The sequence below is a fragment of the Anolis sagrei genome, chromosome 9, assembly GCF_037176765.1.
Source record: "Anolis sagrei isolate rAnoSag1 chromosome 9, rAnoSag1.mat, whole genome shotgun sequence".
NCBI lineage: Eukaryota > Metazoa > Chordata > Lepidosauria > Squamata > Dactyloidae > Anolis > Anolis sagrei.
In genome coordinates this window covers 3,839,298-3,859,845 of record NC_090029.1, presented here as the reverse complement: position 1 = coordinate 3,859,845, position 20,548 = coordinate 3,839,298, and the positions used below count along the sequence as shown (strand labels likewise).

The 20,548-nt window shown below is 43.6% G+C and overlaps 1 protein-coding gene across 1 annotated transcript in view; it reads right to left on the bottom strand.

Moving 5' to 3' along the window:
* ICE2 (interactor of little elongation complex ELL subunit 2) overlaps positions 1-14,337 on the bottom strand; it is a 74,660-nt gene extending 60,323 nt beyond the window's left edge. Inside the window, exons 1-4 of the mRNA XM_067471238.1 lie at positions 14,222-14,337; positions 10,554-10,658; positions 2,620-2,878; positions 1,354-1,473 (exon numbers count right to left, since the gene is read on the bottom strand). Of these exons, the coding sequence (XP_067327339.1) occupies positions 1,354-1,473; positions 2,620-2,878; positions 10,554-10,658; positions 14,222-14,256 (519 nt within the window). The 5' untranslated portion in view covers positions 14,257-14,337. The remainder of the gene's footprint in view (positions 1-1,353; positions 1,474-2,619; positions 2,879-10,553; positions 10,659-14,221) is intronic.
* Positions 14,338-20,548: the final 6,211 nt, after the last annotated feature.

Sequence of the window (20,548 nt, the reverse complement as noted above, 5' to 3'; positions counted from 1 at the left end):
TTCAATGCCGATTATACAACAGCAAGACAGACAACAGAAAGAGGTATTATAAAGTATATCTATATAAATAAAAATGTAATGTTTGTTTGTGGGATTAACATAACTCAAAAATCACTGGACGAATTGACACCAAATTTGGACAGCATACATCTAACAACCCGATCTATGTCCTTTACTCAACATTTTTTGATTTTGTCATTTGGGACTTGTAGTTGCTGGAATGCCATCAAAGAGCATTCTGAACTCCACCAACGATGGAATTGAACCAAGCGTGGCACACAGAACTCCCATGACCAACATAAAACACGGGAAAGGTTTGGTGGGCATTGACCTTGAGTTTGGGAGTTGTAGTTCACCTACATCCAGAGAGCACTGTGGACTCAAACAATGATGGATCTGGACCAAACTTGGCATGAATATTCCATATGCCCAAATATGAACACAGATGGAGTTTGGGGAAAATAGACCTTGACATTTGGGAGTTGTTAGTTGCTGGGATTTATAGTTCACCTACATTCAAAGAGCAGTCTGAACCCCACCAACGACATAAGTGGGCAAACCTCCCACACAGACCCCCCATGACCAATGGAAGAGCTTTCTCTGTTTATAAACTTTCCTCCTTTTTCTGATCAAAACGCCATGCCTAAAATACCTCCCTGCTTAATGCAGTTCCTATTCATCTACTCACAATGCTGTTTTCAATCTGATAGGTGAGCGAGGGAACTGGGCTGAAGGTCAGGAGCTCACCCTGACCTGGCTTCAAACTGTCAACCTTTCGGTGGCCGCAGCTGGTGATTTACCTGCTATGCTAAAGCCGGCCCTGTAACCTGCCTCAAGCCATTATTTTCCAAAGACAATTGTTGTTGTTGTTGTTATTGGTGTTGTAAAGGGTAAAGGTTTCCCCTGACATTAAGTCTAGCCGTGTCCAATTCTTGGAGGGGGGGGGTGTGTGCTCATCATTTCTAAGCCGAAGAGCTGGTATTGTCCATAGACGCCTCCAAGGTCATGTGTCCGGCATGACTGCATGAAGCGCTGTTACCTATTGCGGTACCTATTGATCTACTCACATTTACATGTTTTTGAACTGCTAGGTAGGCAGAAGCTGGGGCTAAGTCAACATTAAGCTTTTTTGGTCTTTTGACCAAATAAGTGTTCAGAAAAATAGTAGTGTCACACTTTTTAAAGAAAAGTTATTTATGATGTTATTGAAAATTGTTGTATAGTGCTATTGCGAAGCGTTATCTGTATTGGAGGAATCACAATTTTTGCCTAAAGAAGTGTGCAAAACTGAGGCAGGTAAGAAATAAAATCAGATTATTATGAGAAAAGGCACAACTTTTCACTGTTTGTTACCTTGCTGTAAAGACACGCCTCCTCGGAGATGTCCTCGTAATCTTTAGTGCAGCTTTTGGCCGCGTTTTGGGCGAACTTCAAAAACTCCGCAACTTCTTTGCTGACAAATTCTTTCATTTGCTAAAAATAAGACACCAGTGACGCGCATTATTATTAGCAATTCCTTGATTAAGTCAATGAAGAAAGGAGAGAGAAGGAGGAAAAAATGGAAAGGAAGGAAGAAAGAAAAGGAAGAAAGGGAGGAAGGGGGAAAAGGAAGGAAAGAAAGAAGGGAAAAGAAAAAGGAAGGCAAAAGGAAGGGAGGGAGGAAAGGAAGGAAAAAGGGGAAAAAGAAGGAAGAAAGACAGGAAAAAGGTAGGAAGGAAGAGGAAGGAAGAAAAAAGGGGAAAAGGAAGAAAGGAAGGAAAAGGGAAGGGAAGAAGGAAGGAGGAAAGGAAGGAAGGAAGGAAGGAAGGAAGGAAGGAAGGAAGGAAGGAAGGGAAAGAAAGGAAAGAAAGAAGTGAAAAGGAAAAGGAAAGAAAAAGGGAAGGAAAAAGGAAGGGAAGAAGGAAGGGAAGAAGGAAGGAGGAAAGGAAGGAAAGGAAGGAAGGAAAGAAGGAAGGAAAAGGAAGGAAAGAAAGAAGGGAAAAGGAAAATGGAAAGAAGAAAGGAAAAAGGAAGGGAAGAAGGAGGGAGGAAAGGAAGGAAGGACAAGAAAAAGGTAGGAATCAAGGAAGGAAGGAAGGGAAAAAGTAGGAAAGGAGGAAGGAAAAAAGGGGGAAAGGAAGGAAGGGAGGGCGCAAGAAAGAAAGAATGGAAGGAAAGAAGGGAAAAAGAAAGGAAGGAAGGAAGGAAGGAAGGGCGCAAGAAAGAAAGAATGGAAGGAAAGAAGGGAAAAGGGAAGGAAGGAGGAAGGAAGGAAGGAAGGAAGGAAGGAAGGGAAAACAGAAGGAAAGGAGGAAGGAAAGAAGGGGGAAAGGAAGGAAGAAAGGAAGGGCGCAAGAAAGAAAGAATGGAATGAAAGAAGGGAAAAAGAAAGGAAGGAAGGAAGGAAGGAAGGAAGGAAGGAAGGGAAAAAAGAAGGAAAGGAGAAAGGAAAGAAGGGGAAACAAAGGAAGAAAAGAAGGGTGCAAGAAAGAAAGAATGGAAAGAAAGAAGGGAAAAAGGAAGGAAGGAAGGAAGGGAGGGAGGGAGGGAGGGAGGGAGGGAGGGAGGGATTTGGTAGCACACATTCCCTCCTCCGCCTTTCAGGCTGTAACAGAGCTAGTGTCAAAGCTCAATGCTTACCAGATACTGCGGGTAATCTTTCTGTCTGGAGGGATCCACGTTGTTGGGGTTTTCGAACTTAGCGAGGAGGAACAGGTACCTCCTTTGCTCTTTCTCTGTCAATCTAGAAAAAAAAGGAAAGGGGACTCGAGGGTCTTGGAAAGGCGGTGTCTCTGCCAAAGGCTTCTCTGCTTCTCTGGCGGGTTTGGTGGCAGTCTGTCCATTGGAAACCTTGTTTTCTTGCCCAGCATTTGATGCATCTGCATTGCCTTCTGCGGGCCTGAAACCAAAAAGGAGCAAACAATAGACAAAAATAAATAAAGCACAGTCTCTTTTTATGCCTTTCCAGTTGATTTTGAGTACTAAACCTATTGCAGTTAATAACACTGCAAACCTGCTACAAAACAGGAGCCTTTTTGTTGAGTTCCAGGGCCAGAGAAGCAGATGGCGGAAACAGAAGAACGGCCTGCCTCAGGGGAGCGTGCTTGCTCCATCCATGTTCAACATAGTTTCATCTATGCTGATGATTGTGCCATCACCGCTCAAGGAAACCTGCTACAGAACAGGAGCTTTTTTGTTGAATTCCAGGGCCAAAGAAGCAGATGGCGGAAACAGAAGAACGGCCTGCCTCAGGAGAGCGTGCTTGCTCCATCCATGTTCAACATCTACACAAATGACCAGCCACTGCCAGAAGGGACAGAGAGCTTCATCTATGCTGATGATCGTGCCATCACCGCTCAAGCAGGGAGCTTTGAGATGGTTGAACAGAAGCTCTCTGAAGCTCTAGGTGCTCTTACTGCCTATTACAGGGAAAACCAGCTGATCCCTAATCCATCTAAAACACAGACATGTGCCTTTCATCTCAAGAACAGAGAAGCATCCTGAGCTCTGAGGATGACCTGGGAAGGAATCTCACGGGAGCATTGCAGCGCACCCAAATACCTGGGAGTCACTCTGGAACGTGCTCTGACATACAAGAAGCACTGCCTGAACATCAAGCAAAAAGTGGGTGCTAGAAACAATATCATACGAAAGCTGACTGGCACAACCTGGGGTTCACAATCAGACACAGTGAAGACATCTGCCCTTGCACTTGGCTACTCTGCTGCTGAGTATGCATGCCCAGTGTGGAACACATCTCACCACGCTAAAACAGTGGATGTGGCTCCTAATGAGACATGCCGCATTATTACGGGGTGTCTGCGCCCTACTCCACTGGAGAAATTACACTGCCTAGCCGGTATTGCACCACCTGACATCCGCCGGGAAGTAGCAGCCAATAGTGAAAGGACCAAGGCAGAGACATCTCCAGCTCATCCCCTGTTTGGGTATCAGCCAGCACGTCAACATCTTAAATCTAGAAATAGTTTTCTAAGATCTACAGAGACACTCGCTGGAACACCTCAGCAAGCGAGAGTCCAAAAGTGGCAGGCTCAAACCCAGAACTGATACAAATGAGAGACTCCCCCCTGGGCACACAGAAGACTGGGTGACTTGGAAGGCGCTGAACAGACTGCGCTCTGGCACCACAAGATGCAGAGCCAACCTCAAGAAATGGGGCCACAAAGTGGAATCCTCGACATGCGAGTGTGGAGAGGAGCAAACCACTGACCACCTGCTGCAATGCAACCTGAGCCCTGCCACATGCACAACGGAGGACCTCCATGCGGCAACATCGGAGTCACTCCAAGGGGCCAGATACTGGTCAAAGGACATTTAATCAACTACCAAACTCACAAATTTTGTATTTTGTCTGTTTGTTTGCTTTGTTCTGTTAGAAATGTAATAACATCGACTGGTTGCCCTGACACGACAAATAAAAATAAATAAATAAATAGTAACACTGCACTATGTAATATGTCATCTAGCAAACACACATATCGAAAACTGCCAACATACATATAAATAGTTTTAAAACTATTGAACAGTGGTCAATATTTAAGTGAGTTTAGCCCATTTCGGATTAACTAAGCCGGGCGTGAACTGCTGATCTAGTGGAAGGGAGATTGAACGAAAGAAAGAAAGAAAGAAAGGAAGGAAGGAAGGAAGGAAGGAAGAAGGAAGCCACCTTGATTTACGCACCGGGAGGAAACGTCTCAACAGGATCACGTCTCCATCGCTTAATAACACGACCCAGCTGTCTCTCGGAGTGAGAGGAGGTGTCCATCCCGGTGGCACCAAGTGGCAGGTTTAATTAAGCGGCGATGCCAACGAGATGCTGACTCAGATGCAATGTCAAGCGGTGGCTCGAGCGGCTCAAATTAGCCACATTTGGCAGAGCAAGGAGGGGGCTGTTCCCCAGCCTTCACTCAATGGGGCACGAGTCCAATTCTCCCCAATAGCCCTTTCCTTTCATTGGGACCACCGGCTTGGCTCTTCGTTTACGTCCATCCTTTGGTTGACGTGTTCCCCAATTAAGGGGTCAAGCTTTGGAGGTGACCCCAAGGGCCATCCAGTCCAACCCTCTTCTTTATGCCAGGCGGGAAAGGCACAATCAAAGCCTTCCCGACAGATGGCCATACAGCCCTGCTTAACAACAACAACAACAACAACAACAACAACAATAATAATAATAATAATAATAGAATAGTAGACTTGGAAGAGACCACAATAATAATGATAATAATGATAATAATAATAATAATAATAATAATAATAATAGAAGAGTAGACTTGGAAGAGACCACAATAATAATAATACTAGGACTGTAGACTTGGAAGAGACCCCAGAGGTTATCCAGTTTAACTCTCTTCTGCCAGGCAGGAAAAGCACAATCAAAGCCTTCCCGACAAATGGCCATACAGCCCTGATTAATAATAATAATAATAATAATAATAATAATAATAATAGAACAGTAGACTTGGAAGAGACTACAATAATACTAGGACTGTAGACTTGGAAGAAACCCCAGAGGCCATCCAGTTTAACTCTCTTCTGCCAGGCAGGAAAACCACAATCAAAGCCCTCCCGACAGATGGCCATACAGCCCTGCTTAACAATAATAATAATAGAACAGTAGACTTGGAAGAGACCACAATAATAATAATAGGACTCTAGACTTGGAAGAGACCCCAGAGACCATATAGTTTAACTCTCTTCTGCCAGGCAGGAAAAGCACAATCAAAGCCCTCCCAACAAATGGCCATACAGCCCTGATTAATAATAATAATAATAATAATAATAATAATAATAATAATAATAGAACAGTACCACAATAATAATAATAGGACTGTAGACTTGGAAGAGACCCCAGAGGTCATCCAGTTTAACTCTCTTCTGCCAGACAGGAAAAGCACAATCAAAGCCCTCCCGACAAAGGGCCATACAACCCTGATTAATAATAACAATAATAATAATAATAATTATTATTATTATTATTATTATTATTATTATAGAACAGTAGACTTGGAAGAGACCACAATAATAATAATACTAGGACTGCAGACTTGGAAGAGACCCCAGAGGTCATCCAGTTTAACCCTCTTCTGCCAGGCAGGAAAAGCACAATCAAAGCCCTCCCAACAAAGGGCCATACAGCCCTGATTAATAATAATAATAATAATAATTTATTTATTTATTTATTTATTTAGTACACTTGTATACCGCTAATATCTCAGCCTGTGCGGCGACTCATTGCGGTTTACAACATATTTAAAAATACAATATTCACTTTAAAAATATAAAATAAAATATAAAAATACATACATATACATACATAGTATTGGGCCACCAATACAGACCGGAACATCTCATAGTTAAAGTCGTAATCCAATTCGTTATCCTTGATTGCTAGTCCATGATCAAAACATCATCACATCGGAATTAGTTGAAAACTTGCTCGAACATCCAAGTTTTCAGTTTTTTCCGAAATGCCATTAGCGAGGTGGCTGATCTTATTTCAGTAGGGAGGGCATTCCAAAGCCGGGGGGCCACCACAGAAAAGGCCCTATCTCTCGTTCCCGCAAGCCGCACTTGTGAAGCAGGCGGGATGGAGAGAAGGGCTTCTCCTGAAGATCTTAGGGTCCTGGTGGGCTGATAGGCCGAGATACGTTCGGATAGGTATGTAGGGCCAGAACCGTTTAGGGCTTTAAAGGTCAAAGCCAGCACTTTGAATTGGGCTCGGTAGCTAATCGGTAGCCAGTGGAGCTGGTACAGCAGAGGAGTTGTATGCTCCCTGCGCCCTGCTCCTGTTAATACCATGGCTGCCGCCCGTTGGACTAGTTGGAGCTTCCGGGCCGTCTTCAAAGGCAACCCCACGTAGAGAGCGTTGCAGTAGTCAAGGCGGGATGTAACCAGAGCGTGGACTACCGTGGCCAAGTCAGACTTCCCAAGGTACGGTCGCAGTTGGCGCACGAGTCTTAACTGTGCGAATGCTCCCCTGGTCACCGCCGAAACCTGGGGATCCAGGCTCAGCGATGAGTCCAGGATCACACCCAAACTGCGAACCTGTGTCTTCAGGGGGAGTGCGACCCCGTCTAACACAGGCTGTAACCCTATACCCTGTTCGGCCCTGCGACTGACCAGGAGTACCTCTGTCTTGTCTGGATTCAATTTTAATTTGTTCGCCCTCATCCAGACCGTCACAGCAGCCAAGCACCGGTTCAGGACCTCGACAGCCTCCTTAGTAGCGGGTGGGAAGGAGTGACAGAGCTGGACATCATCTGCGTACAGATGACACCGCACCCCGAAACTCCGGATGATCTCGCCCAGCGGCTTCATGTAGATGTTAAACAACATGGGGGACAGTATTGAACCCTGAGGAACCCCACAAAACAAAGGTTGTGGGGTAGAACAGGAGTCCCCCAGTGACACCTTCTGAGACCGACCCTCGAGGAATGACCGGAGCCACTGCAGAGCAGTACCTCCGAGACCCATTCCTGCGAGGCGTCCCAGAAGGATACCGTGGTCGACGGTATCGAAGGCCGCTGAGAGGTCGAGTAGCACCAACAGGGACACACTCCCCCTGTCGAGCTCCCGACGGAGATCATCCACTAAGGCGACCAAGGCTGTCTCGGTACCGTGTCCCGGCCTAAAGCCAGACTGTGCCGGGTCTAGATAATCCGTGTCTACCAAGAATGCCTGGAGTTGTGAGGCCACCACACGTTCCATGACTTTGCCCAAAAAGGGAAGATTGGAAACAGGCCGATAGTTTACCAATTGAGTGGGGTCCAGTGATGGTTTCTTCAACAGCGGTTTTATCACAGCTTGCTTTAAGCTGGCTGGAAAAATGCCTTCCCGAAGGGAGGCATTAACCACCACCTTAACCCACTCGGCCAATCCCCCTCTGGCCTCCTTTAGAAGCCAGGATGGGCAGGGGTCTAGGATGCATGTGGTAGCTCTCATTCCTCCAAGCACCTTGTCCACATCCTCGGTTTGAACCAATTGAAATGAATCCATCAAAATCGGACAAGCAGATGCTCGTGTTACATCCTCAGAGACTGCCGTTAATATGGTGTCCAGTCCAGAGCGGATCAAAGCGACTTTGTCTGTAAAGAACCGAGCAAAAGCTTCACAGCGAGCTGCCGTGTCATCAGGGCACCCATCCTGAATGGTGGGTTTTAAAAGGCCTCTGACAACTCGGAACAGTTCAGCCGGACGGTTCTTTGCAGACGCAATAGTGGCCGCAAAGAAAGTTTTCTTTGCGGCTCTTATTGCCGCGGCATATGACCTTAAAAAGGACACAAACCGTGTTCGGTTTGGCTCGCTCGGATCCGAACGCCACACGCTCTCTAGTTCCCTCTTCTTTCGCTTCAACACCGCCAGCTCCTCAGTAAACCAAGGAGCTGGTTTAGTTCGGCTACTTGAGAGGGGACGTTCTGGAGCGATCGTGTCTATTGCCCTGGTCATCTCCCCATTCCAGAGAGCGACCAGGGCATCAACAGGATCACCAACCGAGGTGGCGGGGAAATCCCCAAGAGCCATCAGGAATCCTTCCGGATCCATAAGCCTCCTGGGGCGGACCAGTTTAATAGGTCCTCCACCTCTGCGGAGGTTAGGGGGCGCAGTAAGTCTAAAGCTGACCAGGTGGTGGTCGGTCCATGGCAACAGAGAGATGGATAACTCCTCAACACCGCCACCTTCCTCCCATCCCTGGCAGAAAACCAAGTCCAATGTATGTCCAGCACTGTGGGTGGGGCCAGATACTTGTTGGGACAGACCCATGGTCGCCATGGTAGACATGAAGTCCTGAGCCGCTCCCGTTAGGGCAGCCTCGGCGTGGACGTTGAAGTCCCCCAGCACAAGCAGCCGTTGGGACTCCAATGCCAGGTCCGAGACTACCCCCGCTAGCTCAGGTAGGGAGACTGTAGTGCAGCGAGGTGGACGGTACACTAGCAGAATCCCTAATCTGTCCCGGTCACCCACCCTCAGGTGGACGCATTCAAAATTTGTTGACTGCGGGATGGGGGTCCTGGTCAGAGAAATGGAATCTCTATAGACTACTGCAACCCCGCCTCCCCGCCCTCCGGATCTCGGTTGATGCTGCACAGAGAACCCGGGTGGACAAAGCTGGGTCAAGTTTACACCTCCAGCTTCGTCCAGCCAGGTCTCTGTGATGCACGCCAGATCTGCCCGTTCATCCAGGATTAAATCCTGGATGAAAGTTGTTTTACCATTGACAGATCTGGCGTTCAACAGCACCACTTTCAATCCTGAGGGACCGCCATCCTGGTTACACCTACTTACCGTATCAGGAGACCGATTTGGGATTACTAATGTTGTTCCACGTTCCCTAGGCCGAATTAAAGGTCTCCTTTTCCCGTATCTCCCCTTCCCCACCACGACTTCTATGGGGGCTCCTCGGTTAACGGAAGCCTCTCCCTCCTCCATGACGCATTTGATGCTTATAATAATAAACCAAGGATCATTGCGGTTTGCATGCCATGTTACAGTTTCAGTTTGCCATAGCTTTGCCTTCCAAGTGGTCTTCGGTCCTGTTACTAATAATAATAATAATAATAGAACAGTAGACTTGGAAGAGAACCCAAGGGCCATCCAGTCCAACCCCCTTCTTTCTGCCAGGCAGGAAAAGCACAATCAAAGCCAATCTGAAAGATGGCCATACAGCCCCTGCTTAATAATAATCTATATAAATAAAAAGGTAATGTTAGTTCGTGCTACCATCAGAACTCAAAAACCACTGGGGGAATTGACACCAAATTTGGACACAAGACACCTAACAGTCCAATGTATGTCCTCCACTCAAAAAAAATATGATTTTGTCATTTGGGAATTGTCGTTGCTGGGATTTATAGTTTACCTACAATCAGAGAGCATTCTGAACTCCACCAATGATGGAATTGGGCCAAACTTAGCACACAGGGCTCCCATGACCAACAGAAAAAACTGGAAAGGTTTGGTGGACCTTGAGTTTGGGAATTATAGTTCACCCACATCCAGAGAGCACTGTGGACTCAAACAATGATGGATCTGGACCAAACTTGGCACGAATATTCCACATGCCTAAATATGAACACAGATGGAGTTTAAGGGAAATAGACCTTGACATTTGGGAGTTGTAGTTGCTGGGATTTATAGTTCGCCTACAATCAAAGAGCATTCTGAACTCCACCAATAATGGAATTAAACCAATCTTGGCACACAGGGCTCCCATGATCAACAGAAAACACTAGAAGGGTTTGGCATTGACCTTGCGTTTGGGGAGTTGTAGTTCACTTACATCCAGAGAGCACTGTGGACTCAAACAATGATGGATCTGGACCAAACTTGGCATGAATATTCCATATGCCGAAATATGAACACAGATGGAGTTTGGAGGGAAAAAACAATGACATTTGGGAGTTGTAGTTGCTGGGATTTATAGTTCACCTACAATCAAAGAGCATTCTGAACCCCACGAATGACAGAATCGGGGCAAACTTCCCACACAGAACCCCCATGACCAACAGAAACCTAATATAAACTTAACTCCCAAGCCCAAGTTAGTACATTCCTACCTTTTCGACAGCAACAGAAGTTCAGCAAGGGTGGGAGCCAAAGAATATTTTTCATAAACGCCTCGCGAGAAATACACATCACGGCCGTTTTTGGGTGGAATGTCCCTGTTTGGAGATTTTTTTAAAAGGCAGTTAAAGATATCAAATGTATAAATAACGTGCAGAAAAAGAATCCTAAACTGAGACCAGCAAATTTAGCGTTGCTCATGAATGAGAAAGACATCTCATGAATGCGAGAAATAATTATATATTATTATATTATCTTGTACTCCACCTCAAAATGTGATGAGGAGGGTAAGAAATAGTTGTTGTTGTTGAGTCAGTGGAATCAAGTGTTCAGTCATAGAATCATAGAATCAAAGAGTTGGAAGAGACCTCGTGGGCCATCATCCAGTCCACCCCCATTCTGCCAAGAAGCAGGAATATTGCATTCAAAGCTCCCCTGACAGATGACCATCCAGCCTCTGTTTAAAAGCTTCCAAAGAAGGAGCCTCCACCACACTCCGGGGCAGAGTTCCACTGCTGAATGGCTCTCACAGTCAGGAAGTTCTTCTTCATGTTCAGGTGGAATCTCCTCTCTTGTAGTTTGAAGCCATTGCTCCATTGCGTCCTAGTCTCCAGGGAAGCAGAAAACAAGCTTGCTCCCTCCTCCTCCCTGTGGCTTCCTCTCACATATTTATACATGGCTATCATATCTCCTCTCATTCTTCTCTTCTTCAGGCTAAACATGCCCAGCTCCTTAAGCCGCTCCTCATAGGGCTTGTTCTCCAGACCCTTGATCATTTTAGTCACCCTCTTCCTCTGGACACATTCCAGCTTAGAGTCAATCTCTCTCTTGAATTGTGGTGCCCAGAATTGGACACAATATTCCAGGTAAAGTGGTCTAACCAAAGCGGAATAGAGCATGGGGAGCAGGACTTCCCTAGATCTGAATAAATGAATATTGTTATTACTAATTCTTGTTTAATTCTGCTTATTTCTATTATTGCTTTCTAGTAGATTATTAGTATTCTTATTTCTTGCCCCATTATTTGCATACAAAATAACATTTGTTGCTATTTTCTCCTCTTTGTTGACTCAGCGCCATCTAGTGTTTTGTTTTGCATAAACAATTTGTTGTGCGGCTGTTGTAGGTTTTTTCGGGCTATATGGCCATGTTCTACAGGCATTCTCTCCTGACGTTTCGCCTGCATCTTTGGCAAGCATCCTCAGAGGTAGTGAGGTCTGTTGGAACTAGGAAAATTGGGTTTATATATCTGTGGAATGACCAGGGTGGGACAAAGGACTCTTGTCTGCTGGAGCTATGGGTGAATGTTTCAACTGACCACCTTGATTAGCATACAATGGCCTGACTGTGCCTGGAGCAAACTTTTGTTGAGAGGTGATTAGATGTCCTTGTTTGTTGCTCGCTTGTGCTGATTAGCATAGTTACTTACCTGCATTTCCCTATTATTGTTATCTACTGGCACATTATTAATTTTTCTTGCCTGACTCTCTCTATTATAACTATAATTATTAATAATATTTTTGATTTCTGAACTACCTTTTGCTATTACTATTATTCCTTGCCTGCCTCTCCCTATTATTGCCATTATTAATGATGTTATTTCTTACTTACTTTTGCTATTATTTCTTCTGCCTCTCCCTATTATAACTACTGTTAATAATAACATATTAACAGTATGTTATTATTATATATAAATTAAATATATAACATATAAAGGTAAAGGTAGTCCCCTGACATTAAGTCCAGTCATGTCTGGCTCCGGGGTGTGGTGCTCATCTCCATTTCTAAGCCGAAGAGCCAGCGTTGTCCGTAGACACCTCCAAGGTCATGTGGCTGGCATGACTGCATGGAGCGCCGTTACCTTCCCGCCGGAGCGGTACCTATTGATCTACTCACATTTGCATGTTTACGAACTGCTAGGTTGGCAGAAGCTGGGGCTGACAGCGGAAGCTCATGCCGCTCCCTGGAATCCAACCTGCGACCTTTCGATCAACAAGCTCAGCAGCTCAGTGCTTTTTATTATATTTATATTTATTTAACGGCACTCCATGCAGTCATATTATTAATTATTAATATATATAATTATATACTAATGTAATTAATATATATCAGACAATATAAATTAAATTAATATGAATTGTATTATATTAATATATATAATTATATTATATATAAATTAAATTAATATATAATTATATATATATATAAATATATATTAATATAAAAATATATTAATATATATAAATTTAATTTATATTTATATATTGTATTTATTATATTTATATTTATTTAAAGGCGCTCCATGCAGTCATATATGCTCCATGCAGTCATTCAGGAAACAGCTGAAAACTTGGATGTGGGACCAGGCTTTCGGAAACTCTGGCAGCTAAAAAGAAGGACCATAATGAAGGGCAAATATTGTAGGAACCTATTTCAACCTACTGGACCTACGGAACGCGAAACACTGACCATGAGATTGCTTATTGTTGTGCTATGGTGCTATATATTGATGTTTTTAATCTGTTAATTATTTAATTACTGTTTTTATCTGTATGTATTTGTATAAGGGCATCGAATTGTGCCTTCTTTGTAAGCCGCCCTGAGTCCCCCCTCGGGGGTGAGAAGGGCGGGGTATAAGTAGCAGAAATAAATAAATAAATAAATATATTTTATTATATTAAACATTATATTATATATAACATATATATATATATATAAATAATATATATAAATAATATAATATAATATAAATATAAATAATAAAAATAATAAATATTTATTATATTATATGTTTATTATATTTATATTTATTTAACGGCGCTCCAGGCAGTCATATATATATTATTATATTAAACATTATATAATATATATATTATTATATTATTTATTACATATTATATAATATATACTTTTTATATAATTATATGAATAAATATATAATGCAGTCATATATATATATATATATATATAATTTATATAATATATAATATTATATATATAATTAATATAAATAATAAATATTTATTATATTTATATTTATTAAACGGCGCTCCAGGCAGTCATAATATTAAATATATATATATATATATATATATATATATAATTAAATTAATAATTATATAATTTAATTAATATACATAACACAATATAAATTAAATTAATATATATTGTATTAATATATTAATTATTAATATATATAATATAATTATATATATATTAATAATTAATATATTAATTTAATTTATATTAATATATTTATATTTATTATATTTATTTATATCACACATATATATTATATTATTTTACATATAATATATACATATATAATATTTATATAATATATACATATATAATATTTATATAATATATACATATATAATATTTATATAATATATACTATATAACATAAATAATAAACCCATATCCCTTCTAGTGTGAGGCCTGACACCTTATGAGGCCCTGGCTTGTCTTTTCCAGCGCCAAAGGCATAAGGCACTCTGCACATGCTCAGGAGCACTCTTGTCCCCCATTTTTCCCCCTCACTTCAGAGTTCTAGAGTTCCATAACAGTTCTGGGGATGGTTCCCCCCTTCATCAGTGTCCAATAAAGCCCTAAGAGACCGGATGGGAACGGATGGGAGACAAACGGGGTCTTCACGTACCAATGGAGGAGCTTCTCTGTTGCCTTGGCTGCCATCTTGGGCCTTCCTTCCTCTCTGCGCCAGGCCAAGCGTGGAAAGGGCAGTGAAGCTTCGCAGAGGGTGTTTAAGAACCGCCCTAGGATTCCTTACTATCCAATCAGAGAGGAGGATTTTAAGAGTGGCGCGTGAGATACCCAACCAGCGCTGGGGAAAGGGAAAGCAGTTTTGAAGCAGGAGAATTCGCCCATCTTAAGTAAGGGCAAGCGTATTGGAGGAGGGGACAAAGTGATTCCTTACTATCCAATCAGAGAGTAGGCTTTTAAGATTGGCGCGTAAAATAACCAATCAGCACTGAGGAAAGGGAAAGCGGTTGCGAAGCTCTTTAAGAACCGCCCTAGGATTCTTTACGATCCAATCAGAGAGTAGGATTTTAAGAGTGGCGCGTGAAGTAACCAATCAGCGCTGGGGGAAGGGAAAGCAGTTGCGAAGCGCTTTAAGAACCGCCCTAGGATTCCTTACGATCCAATCATAGAGGAGGATTTTAAGAGTGGCGCGTGAAGTAACCAACCAGCGTTCAATAAAGCGTTCAGCAGGGGAAAGGGAAAGCAGTTGCGAAGCAGGAGAAGGCGCCCATCTTAAATAAGGACAAGCCTATTGGAGGAGGGAAAAAGTGATGCCTTATTATCCAATCAGAGAGTAGGGTTTTAAGAGTGGCGCGTAAAGTAGCCAACCAGCGCTGGGGAAAAGGAAAGCAGTTGCGAAGCTGTTTAAGAACCGCCCTAGGTTTCCTTACGATCCAATCAGAGAGTAGGCTTGTAAGAGTGGCGCGTGAAGTAGCCAACCAGCGCTGGGGAAAGGGAAAGCAGTTGAGAAGCTCTTTAAGAACCGCCCTATGATTCCTTATTATCCATTCAGAGAGGAGGATTTTAAGAGTGGCGCGTGAAGCAACCAACCAGCGCTGGGGAAAGGGAAAGCAGTTGCGAAGCAGGCGAAGGCGCCCATCTTAAGTAAAGGCAAGCTTCTTGGAGGCGGGAAAAGTGATTCCTGACTATCCAATCAGAGAGGAAGATTTTAAGAGTGGCGTGTGAAGTAACCAACCAGCGGTGGGGAAAGGGAAGGCGCCCATCTTAAGTAAGGGCAAGCCTATTGGAGGAGGGGAAATGATACTCGTGACGCGTCACGAGGGAGGCCGTCGACCAATCAGAGCGACGGAAAGCCAAAAACAACACTCATAGAACAAGGGAATTCCAGACAGGAAAAAATCAGGGCCAACTAACTGTTCCCAACTAAAGTGCTTCTCTTTGAAATTTTGTACAGAGTGTTGTTGTGATACAGTATTCTCTAAGGCTTATATATTATATTATATTATATTATATTATATTATATAATTAATATTATAGTATATTAATTATATTAATATAATTATATTTAAAATGCAATAAAATGTAATATATGGCACTTTAAGGCTTATATATTATATTATTTCAATTATATTATCTCAATTATATTATATTTAATTATATTAATATAATAATATTATATTAAATAATTAATATTTTATTATATAATAATATATTAAATAATTAATATATTATTATATAATTATGTTAATATAATTATATTAAAATACAATATAATATATGGCACTTTAAGGCTTATATATTATATTATATTAATATAATTATATTAAAATACAATCAAATATAATATATGGCACTTTAAGGCTTATATATTAATAAATTATATTATAGTATTAATATATTACTGATGTTGTGCTGTGCTATTAATATATGTCATCAGCTGGGGAATCGTCCTGCAACATATAATTGTCCTTCTTTCAAATCTATAATACTATGTGTGAATCATATCTATCTATATCTATGGCTGAATGGCTCTTTGTCAGGAGGGCTTCGATTAGATTTTCTTGCCCTGGTAAAGACAGTTGGACTGGATGGCCTTAAGTATTTTCTGTTGATCATGAGGGTTCTGTGTGGGAAATTTGCCCCAATTCTGTCGTTTGTGGGGTTCAGAATCGGTGAACTATAAATCCCAGTGACTACAACTCCCAAATGTGAAGTTCTATTTCCCCCAAACTCCATCTGTGTTCATATTTAGGCGTATTGAGTGTTTGTGCCAAGTTTGGTCCAGATCCATCATTGTTTGAGTCCACAGTGCTCTCTGGATGTAGGTGAACTACAACTCCCAAACTCAAGGTTGATGCCCACCAAACTCTTCTAATGTTTTCTGTTGGTCATGGGAGTCCTGTGTGTCACGTTTGGTTCAATTCCATCATTGGTGGAGTTCAGAATACTCTTTGATTGTGAGTAAATTATAAATCCCAGCTAGTACATCATCCATGGTCCACCCTCCTCCATACTGCAGCAGGATGTAGAGTGGGTCATGGGGGCTCTGTGTGTCAAGTTTGGTCTTGATCAGTCATTGGATGAGAGTGGCAGTGGTTTCAGTAATTGAGTGATGGTACTGCGAGTCCCATCATCCATGGTCCACCCTCCTCCATACTGCAACAGGATGTAGAGTGGGTCATGGGGGCTCTGTGTAAGTGGGATACGACAATTCAAAGATGGCCGCGACAACATCCATGATGAGGACCGCTCCGGTCGCCCTTCACAAAAACCAAAGATTTGAGTGTGCGATCAAATGCCCAATGCCTGATGAAGACCAAACTTGGCATACAGAGCCCCTGTGTTGGACCACAGATGATGGGACTTGAAGTACCTCCACTCACTTCCCGAGACCGCTGCGACCCTCATCCAATGACTGCTCAAGACCAAACATGGCACACAGAGCCCCCATGACCCACCCTACATCCTGGTGCAGTTTTGAGGTGGATGGACCATGGATGATGAGACTTGAAGTACCTTCAGTCACTTCCCGAGACTGCTGCGACCTTCATCCAATGACTTATCAAGACCAAACTTGGCACACAGAGCCCCCATGATCCAGTCTACATCCTGGTGCTGTTTTGCAGAGGATGGGCCATAAATGATGCGTCTTGAAATACCTTCAGTCACTTCCCGAGACCACTGCAACCTTCATCCAATGACTGCTCAAGACCAAACTTGGCACACAGAGCCCCCATGACCCACCCTACATCCTGGTGCAGTTTTGAGGTGGATGGACCATGGATGATGAGACTTGAAGTACCTTCAGTCACTTCCCGAGACTGCTGCGACCTTCATCCAATGACTTATCAAGACCAAACTTGGCACACAGAGCCCCCATGATCCAGTCTACATCCTGGTGCTGTTTTGCAGAGGATGGGCCATAAATGATGCGTCTTGAAATACCTTCAGTCACTTCCCGAGACCACTGCAACCTTCATCCAATGACTGCTCAAGACCAAACTTGGCACACAGAGCCCCCATGACCCACCCTACATCCTGGTGCAGTTTTGAGGTGGATGGACCATGGATGATGAGACTTGAAGTACCTTCAGTCACTTCCGGATTCTGAGGGCAGTGGCTGGGAAAGTGAAACTAAACATCCTGATGAGGATGTTTCAGAGTCAAGTGGTGCTAACTCTCCAGAGGAGTTAACACCTGCCTTTTTAAACGAGGATAGAAGAAGGCAGATTTGGGAAAACAGGAGTGAATCACAGAGTCAAGTAGATTAAAGCAGAAGGAGGCTTCCAAGCCTGGAGGCGTGTCCTGAAACAGTTTCTTTAGTTTAAAGTGTCTCCCCCTGGGCTGTCTTGTTAGATCAAGCATCGTTTTAGACTGAGGCATTACCTTGGCTGAGTTCCCGTTTCCCATGGCCTGCCTTCCCAGAGGCTTCTAGTTCCAAGTACGGTTAGTGAGATACTAACAGGTTCCAGGTTTTCTATAGTGTTGCTTCTGGAATTTTGATCTAGTTCAGAGATTTTCCTGACTGCTGAGTTTTACTGTGGCTTTTTGACTTTGCATTTTCCTCTATCCAGACAAGACAGAGGCCCTACTGGTCAGTCGTAAGGCCGAACAGGGCATAGGGTTTCAGCCTGTGCTGGACGGGGTTACACTCCCCCTGAAGAGGGAGTGGTCCTGACCCATTGCTGAGCCTGGAACCCTAGATTTCGGCGGTGGCCGGGAGAGCTTATGCACAATTAAAACTTATGCACCAGTTGCGCCCGTACCTTGGGAAATCGGATCTGGCCACAGTGGGTCCACGCTCTTGTTACATCCCGAATAGACTACTGCAACGCACTCTACGTGGGGTTGCCCTTGAAGACTGTTCGGAAACTTAAACTGGTCCAGCGAGTGGCAGCCAGATTACTCACCGGAGCATCATACAGGGAGCACACCACCCCCCTGCTGTGTCAGCTCCACTGTGACTTTTTGACTTTGCATTTTCCTCTATTTTGTAACCATTTTTTCATCAATAAAAAAAGGATTGTTTTCCCCACAGTCAAGTGTGGTGGATTTGATCTCATGGTCTCGTTTCCTGATCTGGGTTGCAACACTCACATGGAATGTAGACTAAATTTGGATGACAGACAAGTAATGCTTTTCTCAAATGACCCAAGCACCACCAGGTCCCCAAGTTAGTAAATAAATAAAATGAAAAAAAAAAAAGCCGTGACAATTTTTTTCCATTAGAAGCTGAAGTTTTATTACAGGAGAACCGTACATAAAGCATGGACCATGGATGATGAGACTTGAAGTACCCCCACTCACTTCCCGAGACTGCTGCGACCCTCATCCAATGACTTATCAAGACCAAACATGGCACACAGAGCCCCCATGACTCACCCTACATCCTGGTGCAGTTTTGAGGAGGATGGGCCATAAATGATGCGTCTTGAAATACCTTCAGTCACTTCCCGAGACCACTGCAACCTTCATCCAATGACTGCTCAAGACCAAACTTGGCACACAGAGCCCCCATGACCCACCCTACATCCTGGTGCAGTTTTGAGGTGGATGGACCATGGATGATGAGACTTGAAGTACCTTCAGTCACTTCCCGAGACTGCTGCGACCTTCATCCAATGACTTATCAAGACCAAACTTGGCACACAGAGCCCCCATGATCCAGTCTACATCCTGGTGCTGTTTTGCAGAGGATGGGCCATAAATGATGCGTCTTGAAATACCTTCAGTCACTTCCCGAGACCACTGCAACCTTCATCCAATGACTGCTCAAGACCAAACTTGGCACACAGAGCCCCCATGACCCACCCTACATCCTGGTGCAGTTTTGAGGAGGATGGACCATGGATAATGAGTCTTGAAATACCTTCAGTCACTTCCCGAGACCACTGCGACCCTCATCCAATGACTTATCAAGACCAAACTTGGCACACAGAGCTCCCATGACCCACCCTACATCCTGGTGCTGTTTCAAGGAGGATGGACCATGGATGATGAGTCTTGAAATACTTTTAGTCACTTCCCGAGACCGCTGCGACCCTCAACCAATGACTTATCAAGACCAAACTTAGCACACAGAGCCCCCATGACCCACTCTCCATCCTGGTGCTGTTTGGAGGGAAATGGACCATGGACAATGGACTTGCATATGGGATTTGTAGGTCACACACTCCCACTGAACCACCTCACTGTTGGGGTTCAGCCTCCGTGTGAACCTGAACCTGATTCTATGATTGTATTTCCTGATGCAACTGAACAGGCCACTGAACATGTATTTTTCCCTGATGGTTTGGAAACTGTTGATTCTGAGGGCAGTGGCTGGGAAAGTGAAACTAAACATCCTGATGAGGATGTTTCAGAGTCAAGCGGTGATAACTCTCCAGAGGAGTTAACACCTGCCTTTTTTAATGAGGATAGAAGAAGGCAGATTTGGGAAAACAGGAGTGAATCACAGAGTCTGCGAAGGTCAAGTAGATTAAAGCAGAAGGAGGCTTCCAAGCCTGGAGGCGTGTCCCGAAACAGTTTCTTTAGTTTAAAGTGTCTCCCCCTGCGCTGTCTTGTTAGATCAAGCATCGTTTTAGACTGAGGCATTACCTTGGCAGATTTCCCGGTTCCCATGGCCTGCATTCCCAGAGGCTTCTAGTTCCAAGTACGGTTAGTGAGATGCTAACAGGTTCCAGGTTTTCTATAGTGTTGCTTTTGGAATTTTGATCTAGTTCAGAGATTTTCCTGACTGCTGAGTTTTACTGTGGCTTTTTGACTTTGCATTTTCCTGTATCCAGACAAAACAGAGGCCCTACTGGTCAGTCGTAAGGTTGAACAGGGCATAGGGTTACAGCCTGTGCTGGACGGGTCACACTCCCCCTGAAGACACAGGTTCGCAGCCTGGGAGTGAACCTGGACTCATCGCTGAGCCTGGAACCACAGGTCTCGGCGGTGGCCGGGAGAGCTTTTGCGCAATTAAAACTTGTGCACCAGTTGT